Below are 24,120 nucleotides of genomic sequence, written 5' to 3' on the forward strand. Positions count from 1 at the left end.
ACATATTTTCTCCCTCATTTCACATCACTTCTGAGAGGGGTTTTGGACCCTGCGGCTGTCTGGGAAGCCTGTGGCCCTCTTCTCAGAATCATGTTTTTAAATGCATAAAACAAATTACACAGGATTATAAAGGAAATCAATTATATTTATATGAAGATATTTTTTTTCTATCCAAGTTTACAACTCCTGTTGTAAATGAATGTAGCTCCTTGAGGGCAGGGCATTTTCCTTTACTTCTCCCTTATATCCCTAGCATTTAACAGCACCTTGAATATAGGAACTTAATAAATGGTTGATGATTGATGGCAGTCACAGATTAAACACTATTTCAATGTTACTTGCCTCACTTTCCTTTCCGTATTTTTGGGAAATTTGGGAATCAAAGTTGTGACTTGCCAAGGGTCACACAACTAGTAAGTGTCAAGTGTTTGAGCCTGGATGTGAACTCAGGTCCTACATAATGAAACCTTATGCTTCAAATTGTCCTAGGGTAGCTTACCTATGTCACTTAAACCCTCTTCACCCCTACCTGTCCTGAAGCAGGCTGTTTGAGCATTCCCCTATAATAAATCATCCATTCTTCTTGTAAAAGAGAACTCTCAGTCTCATGCCAGCATACAGTCATAGAATGTAGGACAAGTAATTTGATCATAGAATGCAGAGCCAGATAGGTACCTTAGACAGCTACTCCTCCCATCCCATTTTACAGATGAGGAAACTGAGACTCATTGAATGACCTCACAAGAAGTGACTTGCCCAAGGTCACAGAAGTTAGTGTCTACATCCCTGGGCTTCTCAAAATATGCCTGTACTTACAGAGCTCTGCAGTATTTTGTTTGGAATTGAGTTTGTGTCTTCTCTGCCAAGTGTCAAGGACATGAATATAGTGTCCTGCTCCAAAGTGAAGGGCACTTGCATCAAGTGAAGAAAGAGAAAGTGGTAGTCATCACTTCATTTTTAAAGTGTTCCTTGATATCAAAAGGAAAAAAAAGATGACGACATAGAACAGATATTGAAGAAATTGTTCAGAATTTTTTTTAATCATCATTTTTTTCCTTTCCTGTGGAATTTGAAGCTTTTCACTCCCTGCTGAAATTTCACTTTCTGTTCAGTTTAAATTTGTATACTTGCTCCGAGGCCAGATCTGATGATTGGCACTGAATGTCTCTATCATTTTGACAGGGACAGTTCTGCAGAGCTTGCTGGTCATATGGCCTTTGGGAGGAAGAAAAATTGAATCACAAGGAAATGACTGGCATTAGAACCAAGAATATTAGGACCTCACCTTGATGACAATTCTGACCTTTCCATACTAAATTCAATTTGATGGACAATTATTATGGGTTTGCTATGTGCAGGCCACTTTGAGAGGACCTAGAGATAGAAAAAACAAAAATAAAACTGTATCTGCCTTCAAGGAGATTATATTGTATTAGGAAGAAATGTAACCTGTCCATAGACATGAATTAATTCAAAGGAATTTCAGGAAGGAATGTTTACTAATAACTAGCTGGGCAAGGGGGTTCAGGAAAGGCCTTGTATAGATAGTACCACCAGACACGCTTTGAAAGAACCTATGGACTGTATGAGCAGAGGTGAGAAAGGTGTATATTTCCCTTAATAAATGTTTACTGATTGATTTACTGATTGTATTGCAGACATAGGGGCTAAATGGTGCAAAGGTATGAAAGCGGGAAATAGCAGGTCATACACATGGAACATAGTGCTTGAGAGAACTCAGAGGAAGAAGTATTATAGGAAGTGGCAGAAAACAATATCGAACATCAGATTAACTGCGGTATATAAGTAGGCTGTGTGCTAGGGGAGAGGCTACAGGAAAATACTCATAAGGCATATATTTATGGTAGTTAGGTACGATAGTACAGAGGTACTGCATGGCCTGCAACTCTCCTGAGTGCCTCCCAAATCAGATTAAAATGGGTAATTAAGAAATATTTGCCTCAGTTTTCTCATCTGTAAAATGAGCTGATGAAGGATATGGTAAACCACTTTAATGTCTATGCCAAGGCAATCTCAGATGGGGTCATGGAGAGTTAGACATGAATGAAATGACCAAACAACAAAACAATAAGAAATACTGAAAATAAAAATGCAACAGAATGTAGACAATGTTAATATAGTTGATATATAACATCTCCAGGCATCCTTATGTACAGTTGAGCACCCTCATTTCTATTTGAGTTTTTACATCACTGCTGTAGCAATCAGTCAGTCAATAAGTATTTATTAATTACTAATTTATTAATTACTTACTACGTATTATGTCAAGTAGAGGGGATGCAAATAACGGTGAAAACATGGCCTCTTCCCTCAAGGATCTCACATTCTAGAGAACTCCATTTGAAGTCACAATGACCTGATTTTGAGTCCTGTTTCAGACCTGCCAGCTAAGTGGCCTGTGCAAATCTGTGCCTTAGTTTTCTCTTCTGTACAATAAAAACAGTTACAGCATCTAGCTCCCCAGGGTTGTGGTGAGTTTCAAATAACAGACATAAAGTGTTTTGCAAATATTAAAGTGCTATAAATGCTTGTCATTATCATCTTTATTAGAAGTTAATAAGCACTTCTCCAATACTGTAAGGATCTGTTTTCAACATTTTGAATATTCATTCTAACCCTATCCTATCTCAAACCCTTTGCCTCACCATCCCACACATCAATGAGGTTTTCTTAAGGAGTAGTCAAAACAGAATTCATCAGCAGGTGGCCAAACCCCTAGCTATGTGTCCCCCCTCAAATGAACTGGGCTAATTCTTGGATGATCAGCACTTTGTACCACCCACAGAGGCTAGGTAGACATTGGCTGTTGTGCTTTGTTCTTGAAGAAGACCAAAATGATATTGCTATGTTGGGGTCAAAGTACAGTGACCAATCAGACCAGCTTGGAAGGCTCTACCACAGGTCAGGCAGAGAGGGTCCATATGAACATTTGGAGTGGAGACTAAATTTGTCCATCACGTTTCTTTTGATGTTGGAGACACAGAGACAATGGCACAGTTCTCAAGAAGCCAGTGTTCTCCATTGTGCTGAGTGAGGCTCTATTAGAGTAGGATTTTGTTGGAGAAATTTGAAAACAGTGATTAAAAGTGGCTGTGGCAATTGCAAAGGTTAGAAATAATAGATTTGCACTGAAACAAAAGCAACATGCTTGAAAGGGTGAAACAATATTACCTGGCAAGATAAAAATAACCCATTTAAAAGGAGGCAATCTTGTACTTGTTAGCTTATACATGCTGGGGCAACAACTGAAATTATCTTCAGTTCAGAGACCTGAAATTAGGATAGATCTTAAAAGAAAGAAAAAGACATGAGCATGGGCCAGCAACTTAAGACACCAAAAAATATTCATGAAATTGCCTCTGTGTCTCACTAATATTTACTGTTTTCCTATATCTCATCTCTTTGAAAATAGTAAAATGTTGGAAAGACTTGGAGATTCTCAGATAGCTTCAAAAACATTTAAAGCAGCAGTGGGAAATTTGAATTAAAATTTATTTGTAATGTAATTTTTAGTCATCCCAGTACATTTCCCTTTTTCTACTCTCATAGGCTTCATGCTTTTTTTCTTTTTTAAACACTACAGTTATCCCTCTACATCACGGGGATTAGGGGTGTGGTGCCCCTGTAATCTGGAAAATCTACATAAAATATTTTGGCCTTCCATATGTACTAGAGAAGTCTGAATTATTATGGTATTAAAAGATAAAATATGTTTATATTATACAATACTATGCATATATTTTATGCATTTATGAGTTCTAAGCTTTTTCTGTGACATCTCTTGGCCTTTGCATGTTGTCTGTGGCTTCTGCAAAACTCCTCCCAAATTCCCATTTAATTTCTTATGTTGATCCACAATATATGGAAACTGCAACAGAGAGAATTGCAATGTGGAAGAAATAACTGCACTTAGATTGTCTGGAATCCATTTTGATTGGAGGTAGCTGGTGCTCTGATTTGCTCTTGTAAAATCCAGATTTTTAGGAATATTGAGTTAAAATGGATAGCAATGGAGCTGTGTTGACTATCCAAGTGGTTGCTGTCACTAGCTCTTCCTCATTTTCCCAACTGGAATTGGAATTCAAGTGATGAGTGGGCCTGGTCCAAAAAGTAGAACTGGGATGAAGACAGGGGAAGGTCTCCTCTTCTCTAGAAGGTACACATTGGCATACGCAATCTCAGATCTCATCTAGCCCTGTGACCACTAACCCTTTAACAATAGAGCCCCAATGTGACCCTTAAAATATAGTCTAGGAGCTCCATTAGTCAATGAGTCTATGTCTCTGTGTGTACTCACATGATCATGAAAGTCATTTAAATTTAAATTCAAAATCTATATTGCCCACTATGTTCAAGGCACTGTGATGAGCCTGAGGGGACACAAAAATTTTAAAATTTCAGGTTTTGCCTTCACTTTTCCACTGGTAGCTATCAATAACAAATGGTTAACTTGGCGGTTAGTAGGACTTAAAACTAGAGTTCCAAGGCTACCCTTTCCCTAACCCTCACTATCCATAGCACAGAGACCTCACTGAGATATTCCTCTTGGGCTTTCTTTCTTTCTTTGGGGCATTCTACCCATTCTTTGCCTATCCATTTACCTATACACTTCATCCCTACCATCCCCAAGGACCCACAGAAGCTGACATGCTTCCTTCCCCTTTTTTTCCTGTCTCTTCTCCATCTTGCCCTATATCTTATCCTTTAAGGGTCAGGCTCTTCCTGGCTTCCCAGGTGACTAAGCTGACAAATTCATGGTGCTAATGTGGTAACGGAAGAAATCTATAGGAGCTTGTAATGTTAATGGAATAATAAGATCTTCCCCATCCATTAATAGGCTTTAAGTAGAGCCTGTTGGGGTAGGGACTTGCCTAAGGAGGAACATGCTTAAGGGGAGGCTTGCTTGTGGGAAGGCTTCCACACCTTTTGGTACTAAGTTGATTAGGCACTGAGTCATGCAGGTTGTGATGCCTTCTGGCTCTGAGCAGTGTATGTGTTTTGAGTTGGTATTTTACTTTGGGGGCTGGCTTATGAGAAGGACCCTGTGATTCCCTGGTCAAGACTGTGAGTAGCTGTATGTTCAGACCCCTGATTGCTTAGATGTGAAGACTCTCTTGATCCAGTGGTATATGTAAAGTTTATAGCAATATTGTTTTGATTCAGGTAGTCAGAGCCCTGTCTGTTGGTCTTTATGCTAATTTCTCTGCTTATATTCTGTGTTTGTATTTTCTCTGGTTCAAGGTGCTGACTTTCCCCTGAACTAGTGAATGTAATTAAAGGAGATTGTTGATCTCCTTTAAGATAAGCAGATTCAAGAACCTGTGCTAGTAGCTCATCCTGGGTATGCTAGGATGCTTGCTGTTACAGAGCTCCACAGTGATCTTCCTTCATTTCCTAGATCACACATGTATTATTCCACAACAAGTAATTATGTAATCTTTCTACTATACTTTATCAGCTTTAATACAATTAATAAATAAAATAACATAATATAAATGCACAAACCAGTATAGATGACACTGGTATAAATCTCTCTGACATTATTTGAAATAAATTATAAAATATAACAAGACTCTTAAAAAGTAACGGACCTTAATCTAATTCTGCTCTCTCTTTTTATCTATGAAGAAACTGATATATTTATTATATATATTCTATATATTTTATATCAATGCGTATACATACATGTACATATGTGCATGCATATAAACATCTATATACATAGAAATACACAATGTACTACATTCTACCTCTCCCTTTCTCTTTCTCCCAGTGCATTCCTCTCAACACTTGATTTTATTTTTTAGGCATCTTCCCTTCATATTCAGTTCACCCTGTGCCCTCTCTCTATATATACATACACAACATGCAAACACATACATAGATACACATAGGTAATACACATATATACATACACATGCATACATATATACATACACACCCCTATATACATATACATGTATGTATGTGTGTATGAGCATGTGTGTGTGTGAGTGTGTGTGTGTGTGTGTGTATGTGTGTGTGTTATCTCTAACTACCCTAATACTGAGAAAGGTCTCATGAGCTATAAATATCATCTTTTTATGTAAGAATGTAAATAGTCCAACTTTAATGACTCTCTTATGGCTTCTCTTTCCTGTTTACCTTTCCACATTTCTCTTGATTCTTGTATTTGAAAGTCAAATTTTCTATTCAGCTCTGGTCTTTTCAAGAAAAATGCTTGAAAGTCCTCTATTTCATTGAAATTCCATTTTTTTCCCTGAAGCATTACACTCAATATTACTTGGTAAGTGATTCTTGGTCTTAATCCTATTTCCTTTGACCTCTGCAATATCTTATTCCAAGCCCTCCAATCCCTTAGTGTAGAAGCTGTTAAATCCTGTGTTATCCTGATTGTGTTTCCACAATATTTGTATTGTTTCTTTCTGGCTGCTTGTAATATTTTCTCCTTGACCTGGGAACTCTGGAATTTGGCTATAACACTCCTAGCAATTTTCTTTTTGGGATCTCATTCAGGAGGTGATTGATAGATTCTTTCCATTTCTATTTCGCCCTCTGGTTCTAGAATATCAGGGCAGTTTTCCTTCATAATTACTTAAAAGATGATGTCTAGGCTCTTTTTTGATCATGGTTTTCAGGTAGACCAATAATTTTAAAATTATCTCTCCTGGATCTATTTTCCAGGTCCGTTGGTCTTCCAATGAGATATTTTGCATTGTCTTCTATTTTTTAATTCCTTTGGTTTTGTTCTATAATTTCCTGATTTCTAATAAAGTCATTAGTTTCCATTTGCTCCACTCTAATTTTTAAGGGATTATTTTCTTCAGTGAGCTTTTGGACTTCCTTTTTCATTTGGCCAGTTCTGCTTTTTAAAACATTCTTCTCCTTACTGGCTTTTTGAACCTCTTTTGCCATTTGAGTTAGTTTATTCTTAAAGATATTATTTTCTTCAGAATTTTTGGGGGTCCCCTTTAGCAAGTTGTTGACTCGTTTTTCATGATTTTCTTGCATTATTCTCATTTCTCTTCCCAATTTTTCCTTTACTTTTCTTACTTGATTCTCAAAATCCTTTTTGAGCTCTTCCATGACCTAAGACCATTTCACATTTTTCTTGGAGGCTTTGGATGTAGGAGCCTTGACCTTGCTGTCTTCTTCTGGTTGTATGCTTTGATCTTCCTCATTGTAAGAAAATACCTTTTCACCAAGAAAGTAACCTTCTGTAGTCCTATTTTCCCCCCTTTTTGGTCATTTTCACAGCCAATTACTTGACTTTTGACCTCTTTGTTAAGTGGAGGGTGTACTGCCCCAAGTATCAGGGATTTTGTGCAGCTATTTTCAGAGATATCGCTAGGGACCTGTAAATTCTCAGTTCCTCCAAAGTGGTATGATCAAAGAAGATGTGTTTACTCCTCTCCTAGACTACACTCTGGTCTGTGAGCAGAGTACTCTTTTCTGCCCTGGAACAGCAAGTATGGTTCCCTCCCCATGGCTACCACCAGTTCTGCCACACCAGCACTCCTCTTTGCCCCAGGACTGCCACCCAGGACTGTGACCAAGATCAGCTGCTCTACTCCCCCACCATCTGTAGGCAAGCACTCTAGAAGCAGCTGCTGCTGCAGCAGTGGCTGCCACCATCCTGGGGCTGAGCCTGAGACCTGACCATATTCTTCTCTCACCCAGGTAAAAGAGCTTTCTCACTCACCTTTGAAGTTGTCTTTGGCATTTGTAGGAAGATTTGTAGGTAGAAGTCTAGAAACTGCTATAGCTGACCACTGGACCCAGAAGGCTCTGGAGGGGAAAGTGAAGCTGGTGACCTTGCACAGTCCTCCCTCACTCAAATCAAATCAACTGCAAGTCATGTCATCATCTTGTTGTCATGGTCCTCTTCGAGAATGAAGGATAAACATAACTCACTATCTGTGGATGCCTTCTAAAACTTTGTCCTGGGTCCTCTTCTCTCTATTTTTTAACTTGGTGATCTTATCAGCTCCCATAGATTTAATCATCTTTCCGTAGATTCTTCTCAGATCTATTCTGCTCACATTCAGTCTTGTGTCTCCAACTGTCTGTTAGACATTTAAACTGGGTGTTCTGCAGACATCTTCAATTCAACATGCCCCAGATTGAACTCTTTCTTCTCTCCCCTCTTCCTATCTTCCTTATCCCTATTGGGGTCACTGGCATCTTCCCAGTCACCCAGGCTCCCTATCTGTCATGTTATCTTCAAGATCTCCTTTGCACTCACTCCACATATCCAATCTCTTGCCAAATCCTGTCACTTCTATTTTTGAATCAATTTTTTGTATGTATCCCCTTCTTTCCACTCACATAACCACTGCCCTGGTGCAGGCCCTCATCACTTTGTATGCGATTACTACACATTACTATATTACTCTGACTACTACGATAACCTTCTGGTTGACCTCCCTGCTGCAAGTTTCCCCTAGTCCATCTAGTCAATCTTCTAGTCAGCTGCCAATATGATCTTCCAAAAGTGCAGGTGTGATCATGTGATCTTTCCTTTTCAATAAAGTCCTTTTCAATAAACTCATTTACTTCCAGGATCAAATATGAAATCCCTTGTTTGCTCAATAACCAGACTTCTTTCTACTTTTATATTCTTCTTATTAAACCTTCCTCTCTTCTATCTTCTCTATTAATGCAATGCTTATTCTCCACAGAACATGACATTCCATCTCCTGGTTCTATGACTAGCTTCTCTGGCTACTTTCAAATCATTGTTCAGTTGTTTCTTAGTCATATCAATTCTTCATGATGCCATTTGGGGTTTTCTTAGCAAAGATACTGGAGTGTTTTGCCATTTCCTTCTCCAGCTCATTTTCCAGATAAGGAACCTGAGGCAGGCAGGGTTAAGTAACTTACCCAGGGTCATACAGCTACAAAGTGTCTGAAGCCAGATTTGAACTCAAGAAGATGGGTTTTCCTGAGTCTAGTTCCAGTGCTCTATCCACTGTGCCACCTGGTTGCCTCATTCCATTAATAGATAAATTATATTGAGTCCATTTGGAAGAGCCTGATTAATTGTGGCTACAAAACAATTTTTGAAGTAATTCACAATTATTTATCTAAATAAAATGAATTTCATGCTAGTTCTGTGCCATAACATTACAAAAAGCTTAAGCCATTTACCTCATTAATAATGTAAGTTACCTCTTGTTAGCTAAACTGAAAATGAGGAAACACTGCCTATGAGGTTAAGTACTGGAAGTCAAAGAGTCTTCCAATCTGCTCTCTGGAGAACTCAATTATTTGATAAGTAGCTCCTAAGATTATCTGCCTATATGTAGAAAATGGCTTCTTTATGAGTGATATCGGACAAGTAGAGAGATATTTATAGTGTGGGACCTCTGGAAAATGCAATTATTTGTCTTTTTGCAATTAATAAGATAAATTGAAAATGAAGCTTTCATTTCCTCTCCTTTTCATTTGGATAAAACTCTAATTTTCCATAATTAAATTGACTTCACAGTTCAAAGTGTTAAAAGATGTTGTTAAGCAGAACAGCTGGGTGAAAGGTTGTCTCTTGTTCTCTCACTGAAGAAGCACAAGGCTGAACTTGAAAACAGGAAGGATTACCTTTACTCTTGGCATGTATTCCTGGGGCCAGTAACAATGGGGCTAGTTCTATTTTGGGGTAAGTGTGGGCATGATCATATTTGGTGAATAACTTATAAATCCTAGCCTAATTGCATCTATTCTACTGTTGAGGAAAGTTCAGAAGTGTGTAAGATTGAGTTACTGGCATGGTGGAGGAAACAGAGCATATTAAATTGATTTCAATAGAACAGGGACTGGACTTTCGATTTCATTGTTATCAGGATCTCCTGGATAAGGAAAACTCCCTCTACTCACTCAGGTTGGCACCTTCTCTGAAACTTGCCATCTCATAGAATGGTCCAGAGCCCCCAGGAATTAAGTGGGGGCTCTCAGCATCATGGCCAGTAGAGCTGGTGTCAGAAGCAAGGTCTGAATCCAGTCTTCTTGGCCTCAAGGCCAGCTCTCTCTTCATCTCTCCAAGCTACCTTTTTGATTTCAGGAGCATAACAAAAATGTGCTGGTGACATGGGTTTTTGTTTGATTGTTTGTTTGTTTGTTTTGTCAAAAAGGCCTAAAGGCTGCTACTTTATTGGATCTATCTCATCTGACAAAGTAAATGAAATGCCACTGGACTTTGACTGAACAAAACTACAGATTACCTATGCTAATGTTGATGGAGACACAGCAAAGATAAACTGTCCACAAATTCCCAAGCCTCATTTTAGTTTTAAGCTTTAGCTTCGTTCTCTAATAGAACTTTCCCCTTCCCTGAAACTAATAACAATTAGAGAAACTGATTGATTTGAGTTTCAAGCATTCAAGAAGGAGTCTTTTAAAAACTGTCTAGGTAATTGTTTAACTCTAATGGAAAGCACGAAATGATAACAAATATCATGTGGGGAATTATATGCATTTTTTGTATACAAAATTATGTAAAAACTTGGGAAAGGAATGATTATTTTAAAAATATACATATGGTATGAAATAGGAAGGTACAACAAAATGTTTTCTAAGTTGTTAATACTGCTGTCATTCAATTCAATTTGAATTATCTAGAGGTAGTTTTCTGAAAAGTCCTATGCAGGTTTTATAGTAGCTTGGTTATGTTATTGTGTCTCTAATAAATTTTACAATGCTCTTTCTGGGGGGGGTGGAGTGAGATAAGTGAATGCACCTAGGGTATAGAGAACATCCCTGGAAGGGAACTCCCTCTACTGCTGCAAATCAGTAATTTTTTTGTAATTTCTAGTGCTGAAATGGACAGTATCGTTGAAAAATTAAGTGACTTGCCCTGTGTCACACAACTGATTTGTGAGACTTGAATGTAGGTCTTTCTGACCCTAGTCTAGTTATCTATCTACCCTACTAGTCTGTCTCTTTTTTAAAAAATGAAATTGATTGAAACATATAGTAAACTTCACAAAACTTTTACAAATACTCTCTGAGGTAGGCAATACAAGTGACTTATCTGTAAACTAGATAATGGTCTCCATTTCATTGACATACATTTGCTTAAGAGCCACACATACAAAGAGCATCTCTAGACTGTAGCTCCTGTCTCCAGGTCACTGACCTCTCCCCTACCCCATGCTATCTTTCAAAACCCATTTTTTCTCTCTCATTCACTAAAAGCCTCTAATGATCACACAAAGATCAGATATGTCTAGGGAGAGTGGATACAGCACTGGGTCTAGAATCAGGAAGATCTAAATTAAAATCTGTTCTGAGACACTACTAGGTGTATGACCCGGGATAAGTCATTTAACCTGTGTTTACCTCAGTTTCTTTAACTTAAAAAAGAAATAACAATCGCACCTACCTTGTAGTTTGGGGATCAAGTGAGCTAATATTTGTAAAGTGCTTAGCCCAGTGCCTGGCATATAATAAGTGATAAAGTCATGTTTATTCACTTTCTGCATAATTCAGAGACGATAGGGGTATTCCTAGCTCTAGCATCTCTATAGGGCACATACTAAGGCCTACCACTGGCCAGCTACCAGATGGCTTTTTTTGTTGCTGCTAATCTTGCTTTCCCCTTTTTCCTTTCTAATTTCTTCCTTTTATTCTCCCCTCTGGAGCTGAATGATATTTCATCCAGAAAGCTGGAGGGTTTTAAAAAAAATAGTTGCTTGAGCTATATAATGAATATACTAGCCCCTGGGGAAAGAATGCCTGCCTCTCTTATTATATAGAAGTTAGATTAACACAATGTACTCCACTCTAGAGCTTTTCTGATTTTTAACGTTGGCATTTTAGAACAAAAACCATAAATGTAATTAGCTCCTTCCAGTCAGTCAGTCCATCAGATCATCCAAGAAGCATTTGGTAAGTGCTTACTATGTGCCAGGCACCCTGCAAAGGGCTAAGGATACAAAGAAAGGCAAGACCAAGGTCTGTGCCCTCAAAGAATTCCCTTTTTTTATGGGGGGAGACAAGATGCAAATAAGTATTCATACAAGATATATACTGTACAAATGGGAGGGCATTTAAAGGGAAAGGCACTCACAGTAGGGAGACCTGAGACTTGGGAAAGTTCCCCTGGAGGAGATAGGATTTGGGCTGACTCATAAAGGAAGCCAGGGAAGACGCTAGCTTGTTCTTCATGGACTGAACACTTGTGTTATTCCATCAAGTACCATAAAGACTATGGCCACTAACTCCAGTAAGTCAGTGAATAGGAAAGTGTTTTAACACTGTAAAATGCTAGATGAACGTAAGGTATTATTACTATAATTACTGCCAGTGAGGTTATTGTTAATAATGTTCTTACTCGTAATAATATCACTGTTAATAATAGCGTTATTATTATTTCTGGTTATGAAAAACAAAAACTGAGTGGTAAAATAACTCAGAGAAGGCCTCCTTCTAGTTTGTTGAGCAGATGGTCTATGGAAAACTCATGAGGTTGACATGGATAGGAATCTCACAGGATGAGAAGGCATCAATGGGTCAGCAGAAGCATCGAAATCAATGACCTATTAGATTCATTGAAGTAATAATGCCATTATTATTGTTTTATATCAATTTATCATAATTGATGCTATCATGTGTTCTGATATTGTTACTGTAAATAGCGATATTGAGATGGTTATTCTGAGAGGAGCAAGTCCAGAGAGGAACGGAAAGGGTTTTTATCTACTCTAGAAGATTATCAGGGCTTAAGTTGACTTTATTTCAGCAGCACTCAAAATCTAGCACCCAAAGCATCCACAATACTATTTTGGTAATTAAAACATACTCACTAGCTGCAGAGCAGAATTTACCTATCTGTTCCCACTTAGCCAATTATATTACTTCCAGATTGCTTGACCAGGAAATGAAGATCTCCTAAGTGATTACTACCCTCCTGAATTTCCCTGTTTCACAGTCTCCTACCACAAGTTTTCCTAATGAACCTTGCTATCATATGCTCAGACATGCTTTGTTCACATAGGGATATTAGCACACATATTAAAATATATTTGGGGGCTTTTCAATTGAGCACCAATTTGAAGCAGGAAGCTAAATTTCCTATTTTCGAGAATGTCTCATTTCAAGTTACAATAAAAACAAAGCAAAACGAGGAAGAAAACAATCATTTGAAGGTGGTGCTATAGGTCCAAACAGTAACAGGTGATGATAAGACAAACTGAGTTCTCTAGTTAGATGAATTTAAATTGGCAGTAGAAGACCGATTCTGAAATTCTATTACACGAAACTTAATTAGAAATGTGGTGAGAAAATTAAAAGACTCGTCTTGAACAATTGCTTGTTCTGTTAACAATTATTGGCCTACTGGATTATTTATGATCACTCACTGCTTCTTCATTATTTACTATCCTGGTTTTTAGTGTTTTGGGTAAGACATTTCTTCCTGAGATGGCCCTAGAACTTCTAGTTACCCAATGACCTATTTTAAACTTGGCCAACTAAAGTTAATTTAACTTCCAGATCTAATGATTTGGGGTCAATAATGTCATCTCACAGACACAAACTGAGGTTGTGTAGGATGGATGGGGTGGGGGGGAACAATTTGCAGTATTGGTGGGAACATTCCCATTGATAAGCTCATAGATCCATCTGAATATTTGGATATCACTGTATCAATCTTACAGAACAAAGTCTGAAATTAATATTTTACAATTTTACAATGAAGTTTGTAGAGTTTATGACGCTTTCCAGGAGTTTAATTTGGTACACAAATAGTTAAAAAACACATATTTTTCTAGAGACTGATACAGTTGCTTCTTAATTTATCTAAATAGATAAAACATTGTGGCATCCTCCTATTTGCAAACATTAAAATAAGATCATCATGGGACAATGAGATAGAAAGAACAAGAAACTGGAAGAGGGATAGTTAAATGAAGTCAATGGAATAGAAGCTTTGGAAATATCTAGGGAAATAGGTTCTTATTTCAAGCCTGTAGGGGCAAGTTCATGAGTTGATACCATTGGAAAAAATTAAACAAAAATAAATTGTGAATTAGATGATGAAACCAATTAAAACTACAGGGAATGCACTGGTATTTAATGGTGGGGGAAAAATAAGGAAACCACCATTTAAGTTTTGTCCTTGAGGCTGCCCAGAGATAGTTCCCTAAACAGTCTTACCTTTGTTTTCTGCCTTCAGTTCCTCTGCCATCAAACTGTCTTGTCGGTTCCCAAGCACAAACGCCAGAAAAGAGAGGATCAGGGCATCCAAGATTCCAATAATAGCCAGAATGTACGCCCAGCGGACTGAACAAGCCCCAAGTGTGTACTTGTCTGTTTTTTCACCACACATCCGTTTTACCTCGTCTGAATCCCAGCCATCAGGGAAAATCATACAGCCAAGTACAAGACAGGCAGCTTAGAAAGAAAGAGGAAAAACACAAAGAGAAAAATGGGAAAATGTTCACACAACTCTCACTTTATTAACATCTCTCTAAATCATTCTAAAAATCTCTTTTATAAGATATCATTCAAAGGACCTATGTTTATCATCACGACCCTACTAGGGTATTTCTTCTGGTTATCTTAAAAGCAAAGATCTTCTAACTGGTTTTCTTCACCTAAACTTGCTCTGAACATCGGGCTTTACAGAGAGAGTCTGGATTACCTGAAAGGGACCATCTTTAAGAAACATTGCTTTTTGGCATCCATTGCTGATTTTTGCCAAGAATTAACTCATAACACTGAAGAGCAAGGGCACAGCATTGATTTTATAGGGCTATGATAGCAGCTAAAATGGAAAATATTCATCATGGAGAATGGTGCAGCAAAGCTTTATTAGAAACTGAAATTCAAGGAAAGAACAGACTTAGATTGTTTTCTAAACATTATTTAGAGAATCCTATGAATTCTTCAGAGATGAAAGAGTTCTCATCTCATAAACTTAAAATTTGAAAAAAAAAAAACCCATAACCTATAACAGAGTCCTTCACCCCAAACTCACTACCACTACTAACTTTCTTGTTTTTGTCTATGGAACCATCAATCACTTAAGTTACAACCTAAGCATAATATTCAACTTTTCACAGCCCACAGCTAATCAGTTACTAAGGCTTACCTGATTTCCTCTCCTTAATATTTCTAACATCTGTCCTCTTCCGTCTCTTTGAATCACAATCAATCTAGTATAGGTCCTCATTGCTTCTTGCCTAAACTGCTGCAGTATTCTCCTAACTGGTTTTTCTGTTTCACCACATCCAGTCTCTCCCCTCTTCCATCTACCCTCCACAAATCTGCTAAGTTGATATTACTATAAATCAGATCAGACCACGCCAGATCCCTACTCAAAAATCATCAGTGGCTCCATTGTTTTTTAATGCCTAATGAAAAAGCTTTATCCTGTAATTTAGGACTTTTGGAACTCTGACTCTCAAGTCCCTCTCAGAGACTAGTTCATATTACTCCCATTTGTGGATGCTGTATTTCAGTCAATTGCTGCCTATGCCTGATATAAAACATTCCATCTTCTGCCTCCATAACTTTGAGAGGTGATTCTCCCATGCCCAGAATTCATTCCCTCTTCACCAATGCCTCTTGGAATTTCATACTTTCTTCATGATACCCCTCAGGGGAACCTTCTTTCTCCATGAGATGTTTTCTGATTCCTCCCCCTCCCTCTTAGATGTATGTATGCTGTATCTCTCCAATGTATGTAAACTTCTTGATGGTAAGGGCTATCTCATTTTGTCTTTGCTACTATAGTGTCTTGCACTTGATAGGCATTTAGATGTTTTTTTCAATTGAATGATATGAAATAAGAGGATCCAGATGAGCTTTCTCCATGTGATCATTGTTAACTTCTTACATTCAATTTAGTTCCCTAGGAGTGGATTATCTAGTTTGAAAAAAAGTTATATTCAAGCTCTATAATAATTATATTACAGAGGAGACAGTTTTTTAGCAGTTTGTAGTTTTGAGGGTATATAAGAAGTTTTAAAGTTTCAAATTACTTCTTTAATGAAGTTATTAATGACATTACATTACATATAATAGAGTTAAATACAAAGTAGTTTTGGAAGGAGGGCAGTAGCATTGGAGGAGTAATGTTGGGACAAGATTTTGAGGGGCTTTAAAAACTTTGCTACTTCATAGGATTTTGGTGATCACAGAATTTTTAATCATTATTATCAGGAATCAATCATTAATTATCAACGATGATAGCTTACATCAGTGGGTTACAAGCTGAAATGGAGACAGATCCCTTATGTTGGCTTACAAAATTGCAAATTAATATTATTTTGTATTTTATTTATTTTGTAAAACCTTTCCAAATTATATTTTAATCTGGTTTGGCCCCATGATAATTTTGGTGGTCTCTTCCCTACAGGTGAGTTTCACACTTCCAGTTTATATCATTATAGTACTATATATTTTGAGAGGCATTTTCCTCATAATAATCCTGTAGAAGCAGGGAGTACAAACATTATGATTCCCATTTTATAGGTGAAGAAACTGAGGATTGGCAAATTAAATGACATCCTGAGTCACACAACTAGTAAGTGGTGTGGATATGACATAAATATAGATTTTCTAACTCAAAACTCAATTCTTACTGAGGCATAATACCACACCTCAAGAACAAGATGGCTATATCTACAATATATCCCCCAATTTGCTGGTAAAAAAAAAATAAAATGAAGCTGGTGATTTAGTGGTTAAAATCCCTAAGACACTTTCATTGAAAATAAGGATCCAGAAAACTGGTTTCTGACTCTTCATTATCCTATGTGCCTGGATTTGGTTCGGTTAGTGAGACCAACTTGCTCGTGTGAAAAACAGCCCATTACTCAAGATTAAATCCAGTACAGTTTGAAGGACTTACGGACTTCTTAATAGTTGACCAAGCACCACACTACTGTGTAAGATGTTTAGTTAGAAAGAAGTATGAGATGATAAAAGATCCATTGATTTAGACCTGAAATAGTCCTTTGAGCTCTTCTAGTCCAATGTACATTTTCTAGATGGAGAAACTGAATTCCAGAGAAGTCAAATATATCGTTCAAGATCACCCAGCTATGAAGTAGTGGAACCAACATTTGAACCCGGATTCTCTGATTCCAAAACCAGTATTCTTTCTACCCCGCCAAGTGACAAAATGTTTTCTTGCCCTTAAAAAAATACAGTTGCCCCGTAAATGGATACCATGGAGGAACTGACCAAAAGTTTGATAGTGGGGATTCATTTCCATGAATAAATTTTAGATGTTGACCTGGGCTTCATACTATGAATTCAGGTGCATTGTACAGACTAATAATAATAAACTCAGAGTGGGAGAGGACTGCAAAGGTCAATGAGTCCAGTCCTCTCATGTTACTGTTGAGGAGAATGAGAGCCTAAGAGAAGTGATTTACTCAAAGTTGGGAAGAAAGCTTAGGTTGTATTGCAGGGCTCTCTGTATCACACTACTATCACACCATCAATAGTTGTGTGACTTGGAAGAAGCTGAATAATTTTGCTGTTTAGATCTATACCCAGACAGCACAGGGTATAGACATCCCATTCCTATCTGACTATGCTTCACATGCTCATGCAGACACTGAGGCCAAGTCTAGGGCAGTGGCTTGATAACACATCCATAATGGGATGTCCTACAGTTAGGGCAGCTTTGGGTAGCCCAATTGCCAGGTCAGCAATAAGGCAGGCAAAGACGAAGGGAATTTTGGTTGGCAGGGGAAAGGAGGATGGTGCAGAGGAGGTCTCTGACCTTCAATACTACAGGCAAGGAAGCACTAGGGGGAATACAGCATAGCATATAGACATTTCCAGCATGGAAAGTTGTGGTGGTAGAAGATTCCAGAAAAGGATGCCAGGCATAAGGAGAGGTTGGCTTGAGATCAGAGAAATCCTATCACATGAAAGTCTAAACTTTCTGAACTCCCAAAGGTCCTTGTTTCCAATGATCTTCAAAATTCCTTCTAGTTCTAACATTTGATGATTCTAGAATATGTGAACTTTCTACCATGAGCTACATGTCTTGGGGGGACTTAAGTCATGAGACTTTATTTATTTAGAGCAGCACAGATCTAAACTGAAGTTATGAAACATAGGTTATTTGATGTTTTAACTGGGATAAATTTTTAATTGTTTTAAGTAAATTAAATGGTTTTTTTTTTAATAAGAAAAATCCTTGTGGTAAAAAAACAAAACAAAACCCAAAGCTGGACTCAAAATATCTGGTGCAGGCCCTCATTACCTCATGCTCAAATTATTATCATAGCCTGCTGGTTGGTCTTCCTGCCACTCCAATCCATCCTCCACTCAGCTGTCAAGTAGATCTTCCTAACATACCTTAGAGCCCTCTATTATCCCCATGTCCCTGTTTAATCAGTTCCAGTGGCTCCCTATTATGTCCAGGACCAAATATAAAATCCAATTAGCTTTAGAAGAACTTCATAACCTGTATCATTCCCATCTTTCAAGTCTTCTTACACTTTGTTACCTCCATCCACTCTGCCATCCAATGACACCAATCTCCTTGCTGTTCCTCACATATGACACTCCATCTCCCGACTCTACACATTTTCAATGGCGATCTCTCCATCTCCCATACCTGTAATACTCTACTTCGTCTCTACCTTCTACTTTCTTCCTTCAAGTTTGAGCTGAAGTCCTCCCTTCTGCAAACAGCCTTTCCCAATTTTCCTTCATTAGCCAAGGTTGGGTAGCTCTACTGGAGCTCAGGGCTTGGAAGATGATGGCCCCAGTAAACCTCTGGATCCTAGGTGATATTGGCCAAACCATATGCATTAGAGGTTCCATCATGGATTTGGGTCAAATAGTAGACTGTCCAAACTACTACAAGTGATGGTAGAGACCATCTTGTCCAAACCTTTCATTTCATAGATGACGAAATGAAGGTCTGGAGAAATGAAGTAACCTGCCTGAGATTACCCAACTCATAAGGAATAGAGGAAAGTACTGGACTCATTCTCTAGGACCAATACTTTACTTTGTAGCATGTTGCTACTATTTTTAAAAGCTTAAAATGGTGATTTTGACATGGCTATTGCTCTAGTAAAGGCAGTGGAAAGCAAGCTGGACCTAGAGTCAGGAGGACATGAGTTCAAATCCAGTCCCAGGTACTTACTAGTTGTGTGATCCTGGGCAAGTCACTTAAATTTTGTCTGTCCCAGTTCTTCAAGTATAAAATAAGAATAACAGCTGTACCTACCTCACATGGTAGCTGTGAGGATTAAATGAAATAATATTCATATACTCAGCACAGTATCTGACACATAATAGGTTCTACATTAATGGGAGCTATTGTTATTTGTTTTTCAGTCATGTGCTAATCTCTGTGACCCCATCTGGGGTTTTCTTGGCAAAGATCCTGGAATAGTTTGCCATTTTCTTCTCCAGTTCGTTTTTCAGATGAGGAAACTGAAGAAAATAGTGTTAGGGACTTGCTCAGGGTCGCACACACAGCTAGTGAGTGAGTTGTCTGAGGACAGATGTGAACTCAGGAAGATGAGTCTTCCTGAATCTAGGCCTGGTGCGCTATTCACTGTACCACCTAGCCACCCATTGCTTTTATCATTCTTGTCATAGAGGTGTTATATTTGAGAAGAGTCATTGTAGTTGAACTGTTGAGTAGGCATGTGTAACAGAGTAAAGTGCAAACTCACTGGAAAGGCAGGAGGGCGCCAAGTGAAGAACTTTAAATGATAAGAAAAAGAGTTTATATTGGATCCTAGAGGTAATAGGGAGTCACTTGAGCTTCTTGAGAGACAGAAATGACAGTAAAACCTACACTTGAGGAAGATCAGTTTGGCAGCTGAACGGAAGATGTGCTGAAGTGGAGAGAGATTTGAGGCAGGGAGGCCAATTAAATAACAATGGTCAGCTTATGTGAGGGGGCAGTTAGATGGTGCAGTGGAAAGCAGGCTAGGCTTGCAGTCAGGAAGACTTGAGTTCAAATCCAACCTCAGAAACTTCTTAGCTATGTAACCTCAAGCAAGTCACTTAATCTCTGTCTGCCGTTTGAGAAGAAAATGGCAAAGCACTCGAGTATCTTTGCCAAGAAAATCCAAAGGACAGAGGTCTACAGGGTTATGAAGAATCAGACACCACTGAAAAGACTTGACAAAAACAGCAAACAGTTTGGGTGAGAGGTGATGAGATCTGAATTGAGTGGCAGCTGGGTGAGTGAAATGTTACAGGAGGAATGTTGTGAAGGTAGAATTGACAAGATTTGTTAAAAGAATGGATATTTGAAGTAAGTGAAAGTGAGTTAAGATGGCCCTGAGGTTGCTCTGAAAATATGACTACATAAAAGAACTTCTTTTGTGACTTTTTGTCCTAGAATGGGCTTAAAAAGGAGAGAGGCAGAATCCATGTTCTTTAGGCCTAGGAACCTAGCAGAAATATGAGCAAAATTCAGTGTTCCATGCCTCCAATTCACATTTTGACCACAGCCCTTTTAAAAAAGTGATTGTAAATGACATTTAATCTAAACAAAATTAAATAAACTTGCTTTATAGGTATTTTACATTTGAAAAAAGTGAATTTCAAAATCAAAGTAAAAATAATGTTCTTCACATCTCAGATATTGCTTTCGGGTCTCTAATGGCTTTCTTTGTCAAATCATTCCTTTGTATGTTTCCTTTTATATGGTTGTACTTAGTGGATACTCTGCTTTTCTGGTTCTGCTTTTTATTTTTTTTTTCGTGATTTCCAGCTTCTTCTAGGTTCCTTATAGTTAGACTTTTAAATTTCATTACAACATCCTATTATATGAATATATTACAGAATCTCAGAGCCAGAAAGGTCCTCTAGCGTAAATGGAGACTGCTAGGTGGTGCTTTAGGACAGGGTGACAGCCCTGGAATCAGGAAGACTCCGCTTCTTGAGTTCAAATCTGACTTCAGACACTTATTAGTTGTGTGACCTTGAGCAAGTTACGTCACCCTATTTGTTTAGTTCTTTATCTGTAAAATGAGCTGGAGAAGGAAATGGCAAACTACACTAGTATCTCTGCCAAAAATCCCTCAAAAGGGGTCACAAAGAGTTGGATACAAGCGAAGAATGATTAGGCAATAAAATCCAAACAAGAATAATTCTTCTTCTTCTTCTTCTTCTTCTTCTTCTTCTTCTTCTTCTTCTTCTTCTTCTTCTTCTTCTTCTCCTTCTCCTTCTCCTCCTCCTCCTCCTCCTTCTCCTTCTCCTTCTCCTTCTCCTCCTTCTCCTCCTCCACCTCCTCCTTCTTTTTCTTCCTCCATTTACTATGTGTCATTCACTCTTCTAAGTACTTGGGTTACAAATACAAAAGTTAAAGTCATCCTTGCCCCTAAGGAGATCACATTCTTTTTCAAAAAAATTTGAAATTTTATTTTTTCCAATTATACATTAAAAATAATTTTTAACCTTCATTTTTCACAGTTCTGAATTCCAAATTCTATCTCACCCTCCCCTCTCACTGAGAAAGCAAGAAACTTGATACAGTTTATGTATGTGCTGTCATGCAAAATATATTTCCATATTAGTCATAGAACAGAAATCTTCTTTATAACATTTCTATTCCATCACACTAACTCAGTATTCCTCTCAGTGAAAAGTGTGGACATGGGTTCAAATCCCACATTTCCATTTTACTATTCATATGACCTTGGGCAAAATCACTTAACCTCCATAGTCCTCAGTGTGTTCAACTAGATGGCCTTACAGGTCCCTTCTGCTTTGAATCCACTGCTGTGTCTCTTTTTCTACAGTCCCATACTGGATGACCTCTCTCCTGCTGACAGCTATGAATTTTTGTTAAAACCAGAACCAGGCAGGGTACCTGGAAATGTTGTCTCAGAACGCTGAAATTTAGATGGAGCCAAAATTCTGAAATAAGGCTTTTAAAAGACTGTAATTTTGGAATCTTATTTACATTTTGAAAGCACTCTAAATCAAGAATGATTAGCAAAGCTCTCACTTGTTGTTGTTTAAGTTGTTTTTCAGTGGTGTCTGATTCTTTGTCATCCCATTAGGAGTTTTCTTGGCAGAGTTACTGGAGTGGTTTGCCATTTCTTTCTCCAGTTCATTTTACAGATGAAGAAACTGAGGCAAAGAGATTTGCATAGACCCAATAAGTGTCTGAGGCCAGACTTGAACTCAGAAAGATGAGTCTGTCCAACTTTAAGCCTGGTACTCTATTCATTGAGCCACCTAGCTGCCACAAAACTATCACTAGTATGGGGCAACAAAGCCTTTATCCCAAAACACTGAATTTAGAATTAAGAATTAATTTAACTAATCAATTTAAGAATTTAAAATTAAGAAGCAAAGAAACAACAGGACTTATTAGAATCTAGGTCAAAAGAATGATCATTATTTACCATAGAATACCAGTCAATAACAAGTTGGGTTAAACTCCCCTGCCTCACCTTGGTCCTTTTTCTTTCACTCAGTGACCTTTCCAGGAGCAAGCCTCTGTTAGTGTCTTGGATTGGCTGTCTCCTTTGTCCATGGGACAGTGTCTGCTCCATGCACTTTGCATTTACAGCTGAAGGGACTTGCCTCAGTTACAAAAGTTCCTAGACATGGTCTGATTCACATCGTCAGTCCTTGGAACACAAGAAACTGCTTCTTCCTTGGCGTGCCAAGCCCTCTTATACATTTGACATGGCTCCAATTATTCAGTCGCCCTTTTTGTTTCCTTCATTTTCAAGGGCATATCCCTCCACCTTCAATACCTTTAACACAGGTTAGGATTTCCCTTTTGCTTCTTCAGATTCTTTTTCCTTTTTGTTTTCCCATAGAGACACCTCTATTCTTTTAAGGAATAATCAGAGGGTCTGAGTTTGAAACCTGATTCTGCCTTCTATGTGACCTTGGGTAAGTAATTTTAGCTCTCTGTGACTTGTCCTGACCTACAAAATGAGAGAGTTAGACTAGTTTTTAACCAGGGTGCTATGAATTTGTTTTTAAAATACTTTGACAACTGCATTTAAATAAAGTTGGTTTCCTCTGTAATCTTATATCCTTTATGCACCTAAAAGCATATTATGAGAAGAGGTCCATAGGTTTCATTAGATTGACCAAGGGGTTGATGACACAAAAATGATCCATTAGATTAGATGATGGATTAGATTAATTGGATAAGATGAAGTCTAAAGACACACCCAGCTGTAAATCCATGATCCTTTGTGGTATTTAAATAAATGTATTTCAATCATATAAAAGTCCTGCATATTCACTTGTATAAAAGAGAATATCCCTTATAAATGACAGCTACACTTCCCTCATTCTGTTGGATTTTTTGAAATCTACTTAAGGATAGACTTGAAGAGAAAGGGTAATGAAAAGCTACTAACTCAAGCTAAGGAGAGAAGAAAGCAGAGAATATACTAGGGATCTTTAAAAACCAAACAGCTGTTCCCGTGGAGTGTTCGAGTACACAGAACATGTCCAAGGTCTCATTGTGAGTAACTGACCACTGATTTAATTTTTTTCATTTCCCAAAGTGGCAAGGAGGCTCCCAATTCTGAAAGGTGGTTATTTGTGCAGATGGTGCTTATATCCATGGTAACTTTCATTTTCCAAATAAGTACAAAAGTGGCTAATTGCTCCTTGAAGTGAGTAATTATGCAAACTCTTCTCTGGCCAAAGAGATCTATCTAACCTGGAGAAGGAAACACCTTTATAAAAAGCCACAAATGTTTATAATTAGGCTTTCCTCCAAGGGAAAATGAAAGGAGATGGATGAAGTGAATGGTAGGGGTTTGGGACTGCGTGGGTGGGAAATGAAATTAGTAACTGGTTCTGTAGATATCACTAGTTCAACTGCCCTAATCAAGGCTGTTAGCTTGGGGAAGCTGATAAGTACTTATTTTCTGAAAGGGAAGAGGAATTCTAAATTCATTCTTTAAGAAGTCTCTGCACTGTTGCACAAAAAGCATGATAAATTGCCTTATGTTGCTAGAGCACTCAAGGGGAACCTGGTGGAGAGAGGAGCCCGCATTCACTTAACTCTATCAATTATTCAGGCATACAGTAATTGACGAAATAGATGCCAACAGAGTTTCCGAGTTACTGAAGGGGAAACCTTCACACATAGATTGTCTGTCACTGTAATGAAACACCTGG

General features: G+C 38.1%; 1 protein-coding gene across 1 annotated transcript in view; it reads right to left on the reverse strand.

Moving 5' to 3' along the window:
• Nucleotides 1-24,120, reverse strand: part of LHFPL3 (LHFPL tetraspan subfamily member 3) — a 705,585-nt gene that overhangs the window by 229,039 nt on the left and 452,426 nt on the right. Inside the window, exon 2 of the mRNA XM_072653128.1 lies at nt 14,173-14,409. Within this exon, the coding sequence (XP_072509229.1) occupies nt 14,173-14,409 (237 nt within the window). The remainder of the gene's footprint in view (nt 1-14,172; nt 14,410-24,120) is intronic.

This window comes from Notamacropus eugenii, chromosome 3 (assembly GCF_028372415.1).
Source record: "Notamacropus eugenii isolate mMacEug1 chromosome 3, mMacEug1.pri_v2, whole genome shotgun sequence".
Classification (NCBI taxonomy): domain Eukaryota; kingdom Metazoa; phylum Chordata; class Mammalia; order Diprotodontia; family Macropodidae; genus Notamacropus; species Notamacropus eugenii.